The sequence below is a fragment of the Bubalus kerabau genome, chromosome 12, assembly GCF_029407905.1.
Source record: "Bubalus kerabau isolate K-KA32 ecotype Philippines breed swamp buffalo chromosome 12, PCC_UOA_SB_1v2, whole genome shotgun sequence".
In the NCBI taxonomy this organism is placed as follows: Eukaryota; Metazoa; Chordata; class Mammalia; order Artiodactyla; family Bovidae; genus Bubalus; species Bubalus kerabau.
Genome location: NC_073635.1, coordinates 89,394,166 through 89,402,474, shown reverse-complemented (window position 1 = coordinate 89,402,474; position 8,309 = coordinate 89,394,166). Strand labels below are relative to the sequence as shown.

Genomic DNA, 8,309 nt, shown 5'->3' with positions numbered 1-8,309 from the left:
CAAACCTGCGGCCCCGGGAAATTTTCATTAAGGGGGTCAAGACACCGTCAGCCCTGAGGTCTGGACAGGAGACGCAAGCCAGAGACGCACCCGCCCGCAGGGACCGGGAGGGGCCTAGCCCCGCCCCGCCCCGCCCCGCCCCGCCCCGCCCCAGGGATCCTGGCTCCACCCCCGACGCTTCGGGCCCCGCCCTCCAGCCCGGCGCCGCAGGCCACGCCCCCGTCCCCGCCTCGCCCCGTCCCTGTGCGCTCTCGGCTCGGCAGCAGGCGGGACGCAGCGGCCGTGCTGCTTTCGCTCCTTTGTGCTCGGACGGCGGCGGTGTTCTCTCGGGTCTTCCGTGAGGCGTCTTCTCTGCTCGCCAGTCCGCGCTCTTCCGTGACGGACCATGTCGGCGGTGGGAGCGGGCGCGGGTGTGGAGGCGGGCTTCTCCAGCGAGGAGCTGCTGTCGCTCCGCTTCCCGCTGCACCGCGCCTGCCGCGACGGGGACCTGGCCGCGCTCTGCTCGCTGCTGCAGCAGACGCCGCGCGCCCATCTGGCCGCCGAGGACTCCTTCTACGGCTGGACGCCGGTGCACTGGGCCGCACACTTCGGCAAGGTGGGCGCGGGCCCTTTAAGGCGCCATATTCCGCGGCTTTGCTGCGGGGGCCGAGGAGAAGGGGTCGGGGGCTGAGGCTCGGGGGTCGCGGGGCGTATCGGGGACGGGGGCAGAACCGGGGGGGCCGCGGCGGCGCCGCGAGGGTCCCGGGCGTTTGGTCGGCGGCGCGGGGGGCGACCGTGGCCCCGAGGGGCGCGCGGGGCGCGCCGGCGGAAACGGGCCCGGCGTGCGCGGCGCATGTGCAGCGGCGCAAGTTTCGGACGCGGGCTGCCGCTCCGAGGCGCCGCCCAGGCGGCGAGGTTCGTCCGCAGCCGGCGGGGCTGAGGGCCGGGCCGCCCTTGGTGGAGACGCGGCGCGCGAAGTGGCGCGGCGGCGCGAGCGTCTCCGAGGGGAGGCTCTCGGAGCGGAACTTCAACGCGCGGAGCCTCTGCCGGGCCTCCTCGCGCCCGGGGGGGAGCCGCCCTCAGGTCCCGAGGCGGGGCCGCCACCCGAGGGCCGAGTTGGAGGGTTTCGGGGTCAGGCGGCCGCGGCGCTCGACGCTTCTGGGGGGCTCCGGGCCGCGTGTTGCCCGTGTTGGTGTGGTCCGCGGCGCGTCGGTTACCTCGGGACTGGGCGGAGCGGATCGGTGTAGTTGCTCGGTCGTGTCCGCCTCTTGCGACCCCGTGGACTGGGCCTGTCAGGCTCCTCTGTCCATGGGCTTCTGCGGGCGAGGGTGCCGGCGCCGCTGCAGACCTGACGAGAGGCGCCGGCGTGCCCCGTCCGCGCGGTCCTTGGGTGGCCGAGGAGTGCTCGTCCAGGGGCGTCCTCCAGGCTTCTCAGAAGCGGCCGCAACGACTTGCTTGTACCGGCTGCGGTCACAGCCCAGCGAGAACTTTTGGGAAGCAGCTTCCCGGCCCCCAGGAAAACGAAGCCGGGTTTATCTCAGTGAGAGAAGTGAGAGGGAGTCACGACGGCGGGGCGAGGAGGGTAGTCGTCCGGGGCCTTGAGATTCCCCCGACACCCCGCGTGCCCCGGGGAAATCAGTGTCAATAAACAAGAACAAAAGCGCCTTCCGGCGCGTCTCCCTGCAGCCTGGAATGTGGATTTCCCCAGCCGGTCAATTAGCCCGGGAGCCATCTCCCTGCTGAGCGCGTCTTGCTTCATTTTTACGTTAAACTAGGTAATTCTCAAAGCATTGGTTCTCGGCATCTTTGGGGGGCGGGGGGAGGGCAAGAGACACCCTGGTAACGGGCTTCCCAGGTGGTCCAAGGATAAGGAACTCGCCTGCCAATGCAGGAGACGGTTCCGTCCCGGGTTGAGAAGATCCCCTGCCGAAGGAAATGGCAACTCCCTCCAGTATTATAGTCTGGAAGATCCCGTGGACAGAGGAGCCTGGTGGGCCACGGCCCATGGCGTCCCAAAGGGTCGGACATGACTTAGGGACTAAACAGTACCGCCACCACCCTTGTAATAGCCAAGGCAGGTTTTGGGGGGAAAGGTTCCCCTATTGATTCCGATCCTCCCTACCCTGCTTGAGAAGGACACAGCATGGCAATCCCAAACATTCTGTAGGCTCCTTACAAAGGGCTATTTAGAAATATTGACCAAGGCACAGGTACTTCCCTATCTTTAGGAATTAAAAATAGCCATAACTGGAAGATGGCTATGATGATGGAAGTGGTGGATTTCATGCATGTGTATTTGGTAATAAAAATGAAACCAGCTGAATTCAGCAAGTCTCTACTTGTACAGAACATGAGTAGTAACCTGGACACCAAGTAGTAGATAGCCCTCAGAGACCAAAAGTTGTAACTGGAGCCTTTTATTTTAGTGCCTTTGGTTGTCTTTACTCTCACTGTAGGGTCTTCGATGCAGAAGGGGCCGTGAGAAAAGGCTGTTAGGGCAAAAGTTAGGCCAGGACTCCTGACAGAGTTCTCAGCCCTGCCTCCCCGCACCCTGCCAGCAGCTTCCCTCCTTTGGTGTACACTCAGGCCTTCACTGTTCTCTGCCTGTGCAAGAGCCAGCTGACCATTTAGCATGCTGTGAACGACTCTCAGGGCATTGCAGGTGGCTCAGTGGTAAAGAACCACCTACCCCACCCCTCCCGCCAATGCAGGAGACTCGGGTTCCATCCCTGGGTCGGGAATTCTCTCTGGAGAAGAAAGTGGCAGCCCATTCCAGTATTCTTGCCTGGGGAATCCCCATGGGCAGAGGAGCCTGGCGGGCTATAGTCCGTGGAGTTGCAGAAGAGTCAGATGCAACGAGCATGCACCGAGCCCTCATTGTTCTCCACCTGTGTGAGAGCCAGCTGAGCGCTTAGCGTGTTGTGAACTACTCTCAGCCCTCAATCTGTGTTCCTAGAAATGTGCCAACTGTGCACTAATTACCTAACCGTTTTATGAGGCTTGTTCTCGCCCAGAGGACTAAACCAGACATCATTTAAAAACTCTGATTACACCTCGTTTTTACAAGGTGTCCTATTGAACAGTATCTTTCCAGAATTCCAAACCTGGTTTCCTTCATCAAACCGCGGTTAACAAATTTAAGTCCGGGGACCTCTCAGTTCATACTAAGATTAACCACTTTCGGCATATCAAGCGGTTTTTATCCTTGTTTCATTTTTGTTGCTTTGAGACCTGCTCATCTTGTCGCTATTATTGGCCTTCATTTTTCACTCAGTACATTAGTAAAAGCAATATATAAAAATATACCAAAATAGTACCCCTTTTTCAGCCTTTACTCTCAGATTCAGGTTTCTTGAAGACAAATCCTATTTTAAATCTGTACCACCAACTGTGAGTTCACCCTCACAAAACCGGCGATGGCAGCGCTCTGCCCTTTGCCGGGCAACAGTGGCATTGCTGAAAGAGGGTAAGAGACACGGCGTGAGACCCAGGGGTGGCCGTTTGTTCCTTGCCTGAGGTCTGTCCTCTGGAGAATTGCTGGCGGTGAGCAATTTTTTTTCCCCACTGAGTCTGCATGGTGTTTGGGGAGGATAAACAGGCGATCGTCCTCGATCTGAGGACGCGCTGGGTGGAACAGTGGGAGTCTCTGAGGACAGCAGACCTTCCCTCACAGTGCTGGGCGCAGCGTAGGCACTTGCTGAATCCTTGAGTGTGATGGCTCTTTCTCCAGAGGCCAGTGTGGTACTGGTGTCCGGCTGCAGTCTCGTTCTGACTCCCGCCCGTCTGTCTGTCTGAGTCGCGTGCCTGGGCACAGCTCACCTGTGCTGCTCAGCCAGTTTTTTCCTTGATGGGGGGAGGGGTTCTGTACAGACTGACGAGATGAAGTGCTGCCCTCTCGCCTGCTCGGCGCTGTCTTCTCCCTGAGATCTAGCGCTGGGCCTGAGTGCGGCCTGTGCAGGACGCAGAAAATCCAACCAATCACTCTTAACTGTTCATAAGTTTTTAGAATAGTTGGTGAAAGTGGCAAAGCTTAGTTCTCATCAAAATCCTGGAATATACAATCTAGTCTCTTCTGATTTGAGCTTTTTTAAAGATTGAAGTATAGTTGATTTACGTTATATTGGTTTTGTTAGTTGTAGAAAAAACATGTAAACTTGTATTGTGTCCATCATTTTGAGTTCCTATTCCTGTGTACCAGCTTTTTTACAAGAAAGAGGAAAAATGTGTTTTTAAATAAGCCTTTTAAATTTTGTGATACTGGGAAGGCACGACTTACTTTGTTAAACAGAAAAAAGTTTAGCAAAACACCACTCGTCTCCACCATAGAGTTTAGATTGAGCAGTGTTACTAGTATACTGACTTGTGTGCCTCTTTCATCCCCTCTTCTCCAAGTTGGAATGCTTGATACAGTTGGTGAGAGCGGGGGCCACCCTGGATGTCTCCACCACCCGTTACGCACAGACCCCAGCCCACATTGCCGCTTTTGGGGGACACCCTCAGTGCCTCGTCTGGTTGATCCAAGCAGGAGCCAACATTAACAAACCGGTAAGGGAGTGCCTGTGATTGACATGGTTTGTTTTTGTTTTCTTCTTCCAGCTGTAATTACATGGTGTTGAGTTTTAAATTGAGGCCTTAATTAGAGTGTAAGATCTTTACCTGTGGGCTAACTGGAACTTAAGTTTATTAAACTATTTGTGGATAATTGGCCTTCACGGAGCAATGCTTTCTGCTCAGAGTGCTTTCACCTGTTGTGTGACTCGCTGCGATCCGAAGCGAGCTGCCCAAGGTCACAGCTGGTGACGGAAGGAGTCTGGTCGTGAGCCTAGGTTTCCTGGCTCCCCTGCTCACAGCTGCCTTAGCTTCATCCCCGATGGTTGTGAGAACACACCTGTTCAGCAGAAGAGAGGCTGTGAAGTCATCTACAGTTGTCTGGTTGCGATAGCTTCGGCAGGCACGTGAGCTTCGGCAGGTCACCATCTGAGTTACATCGCGCCAGGTACTAGGTGGGGATGATGACTAGACGGAGGGAGGCAGTCAGGGGTCAAATAGAACGTGACTCCTAGACACCAGATTGAGGAAAGGTGGTGTAGCAGTCGTTTGAGTCGGGTCAGTGAGGAAGGGGAGTAAGGGTGAGACTGGCTAGGGAGGAAGGGCCACGAGGAGAGGAGAGCCCTTTTCTTGCTGCTCCGCTCACTGGTTACCCTCCACGCCACCCCCTCTCACACAGGCTCCTCCTGTGCTTTGTCGCTTTTGTCCAAGGATTCAGGAGTTCCCAGTGGGCAGCTGTGTGTGGTGGTGGCGCCGGGCGTCGCCTGTCCCCACGGGTCTCCTTCCCGCTCCTGGATCCTCCCCCTCCTCCTGGTGGAAAGGGCACGCCCTGCCTCCTGTCTCCAGGGCCTTTGGGCAGGCTGTTTCCTTGGTTGTGACTCAGCTTCCTTATCAGTGAGATAGGATAGTGCGGACAGCAGTAATTACTGTTTAGTATATATGTAGAGTTTTAAGTGTAGAACCTTCTTCATGATTATTTTAATTAAGTTGTTACATAAATTTTATTTGGAGAGCTCTAAAGAAGTCGTCTAATGCTGTGTTTCAAAGATTTTTAAGCCCAGAAGCCCCCTTTTCATATAATGATTTATAGCAGCTCGGTATTTTCTACAGACACCCCTTCCCTGAGCTGCTCTGGATGGTACTGTGTGGAAGCCCTCCTCAGTTCTGCTCCCAGGGCAGACCCCAGATCCCAGTCACCTTGCAGCTGTCCTCTAGTGTTGAAACGGCCCACCTGGCTCCACGTCCCCAGTCCTTTCACAGACGAGGGTATTGCTGGGTCCTGACATCCCTCTTGGGGGGACCTTGGCTGGCTGCGGTCTCACATGGGGAGCTTCGCCCCTCTGAGGCTCGGCTGCCAGGCTGGACTGCCGTGACCAGCACCCCGCGACCCTGAGGCCCCAGTAGGCTTCCTGTCGGCTCATCTCAAGGTAGACAGTTTTTCCTCATTTCCCACGTAAACATACAAAACTAAATCCAGGTTTTTGTTATTCTTTGTGTGCGTATAATTTTTGGAACCTAGTCTTAATAAATTTTGTTTTAACTCATGTTCTAGTCTTAATCTTTTGGCATGTTAGTTACTACTAACCTTTCTGAGCTCATTTTCCTCAAGTGTAATGGAGACTTCTGCTGTCATTGCTGAGGTTGGCATGGGTGGTCACTGAAGCCTGGATGTGCTGTCTCGAGGCTCAGTGCTCTGAGATTACCCAAAGAGGAAGTGGAGTTCGTTTTTAAGTGGTTTATTTTTATAGTCCATAAGTCCTCTCTTTAATACCCCTTCTAGAATGGTGCTGGTGTTTGATACTGCCTTTAGTTTCTTATAACTAGATTAGAAATAAGGTTGTTTTTTTTTTTTTAATTAAGATTCAAGGTGGCTTGTCCGCCTCGGGTCTCTGGCGCAGCTCCCTCTGTCTTTTATGACTCAGAGTCTGCCAGCAGTAGTTCTAGAATCATGTTACAAGCCGTTTGGTATTTTTGAAATATGACTGGCCTGAACTTGAGATGTGAGCAACCATGAAATGGCTCTTGCCTCTCATTCCGTTGGTTGCAGTTTTCTTTAAATAGTGTTCATTCTGCCCTTCCCAGCTGAAATGGTCTCCTCGCACACCACGAAGTAGGAGCAGGCTGGCTCTGCTCTCTTCTCTGCCTTCTGTTGCTATCTCACCGTCTTCTTGAAACAATATAGAAAACCTTTTCTTGTACTAAAGATAGTTTTTAAAAGTCCGCTTTGTTTTCTTTAGTCTCTGTGATTTGGCAGAATGTCATCTGAGTCTTGGTTCTGCTCTTCCTGGCGATGCACATAGGTGCTTGTTGCCTCCTTTCTGCGTGTGCCTCTCCCCTCCCTTCCCTTTCAGAGAATAGGGGTAGGTTTTTGTAGTTGTTGTAAGTCTGACTTTACCAGATAGTTTACTGTATAGACTCATGATTTTCTGTTTCTTTCTTCAAAGGTGGGACTATTCTGTTGGGAATTTTATGTTGCTTGTGAGCTTAAATATACGTGCTTTTCGCTCCAGTAAGCAGTTGAGTCTTTCCCATTGTGTTGTTTTGTACAATGCTCTGCCGCTCTCTACGCAGCCCTCACCTCAGTCTCCCCTGTGAGCTAATGTTCCCGAGTGCCGTGCACGTGCGCAGTTGCCCCACTCCTGCTTCCTGTATTTTCCCGTAGCTGTGTGTAGTCTTCTGCACCAAGTTCCCATTCAGTGATGATGGGATATGATTGATTCAAGGATTGTTGGCATTTCTGAAGCAGAAAGTCCTAAATCAGTTGCTCTAACAGAAGCAGCTTCTCTTGCTCGCTCTTTCTTGACCTTTTATTTTACCCCCGTGTCTGTGAATGAAACTGTATTTCAGATTGTTTTGGTCCTTTCATACAGTGTAGAATAATCCTTTTCTTTAATGACTGTATTATTCTTCAGAGTCATCTCCCTGAATCACTCACTGCCTCTGCCTCCTTGAACGTTGTTTTCTGAAGGGGCTGCTGCCAAGTCGCTTCAGTCATGTCCGACTCTGCGACCCCATAAACGGCAGCCCACCAGGCTCCCCCGTCCCTGGGATTCTCTAGGCAAGAATACTGGAGTGGGTTGCCATTTCCTTCTCCAATGCATGCATGCATGCTAAGTCGCTTCAGTCGTGTCCGACTCTGTGCAACCCTATGGACAGCAGCCTTCCAGGCTCCTCTGTCCGCGGGATTCTCTAGGTAAGAATACTGCAGTGGGTTGCCATTTCCTTCTCCTCTGAAGAAAAGGTTCTAATGCAGCCTTTCTGAAGGTCCTTAAACACAGCTACCTGTCACAAACAGCCTAAACTGTGCAGAGCTGCCTGTGTCTGACTCCATGTTCTCTATTTTTTCTCGACCCTTTATCTCAGCTGCTGCTAAGTCGATTTAGTCATGTCCGACCCTGTGCGACCCCATAGACAGCAGCCCACCAGGCTCCCCCGTCCCTGGGATGCTCCAGGCAAGAATACTGGAGTAGGTTGCCATTTCCTTCTCCAATGCGTGAAAGTGAAAAGTGAAAGTGAAGTCGCTCAGTCGTGTCTGACTCCCAGCGACTCCATGGACTGCAGCCCACTAGGCTCCTCCGTCCATGGGATTTTCCAGGCAAGAGTACTGGAGCGGGGTGCCATCGCCTTCTCTGCTTTATCTCAGCAGTCTTGTCTAAAGTGTAGTCCTGATTCACTCTCGGGATAAAACACCTGGGGCAGTGGGGGCACTGGGTGTGCCTGAGATGATGTGTGGCCTCAGGGTGTCCCTGTGGGAGACTAGATAAACATGGGTAGACTAGACC

At 53.7% G+C, this 8,309-nt stretch overlaps 1 protein-coding gene across 5 annotated transcripts in view; it reads left to right on the top strand.

Moving 5' to 3' along the window:
- The first annotated feature begins 204 nt into the window (after positions 1-204).
- ANKRD10 (ankyrin repeat domain 10) overlaps positions 205-8,309 on the top strand; it is a 31,821-nt gene continuing 23,716 nt past the window's right edge. The window contains exons 1-2 of one of the 5 annotated variants that reach the window (XM_055543036.1): positions 214-595; positions 4,372-4,524. In XM_055543036.1, coding sequence (XP_055399011.1) covers positions 386-595; positions 4,372-4,524 — 363 coding nt within the window. In that variant the 5' untranslated portion in view covers positions 214-385. Of the gene's footprint in view, positions 596-4,371; positions 4,525-8,309 lie in introns of all 5 variants that reach the window. The other 4 variants (XM_055543032.1, XM_055543033.1, XM_055543034.1 and 1 more) reach the window with 4 other exon arrangements.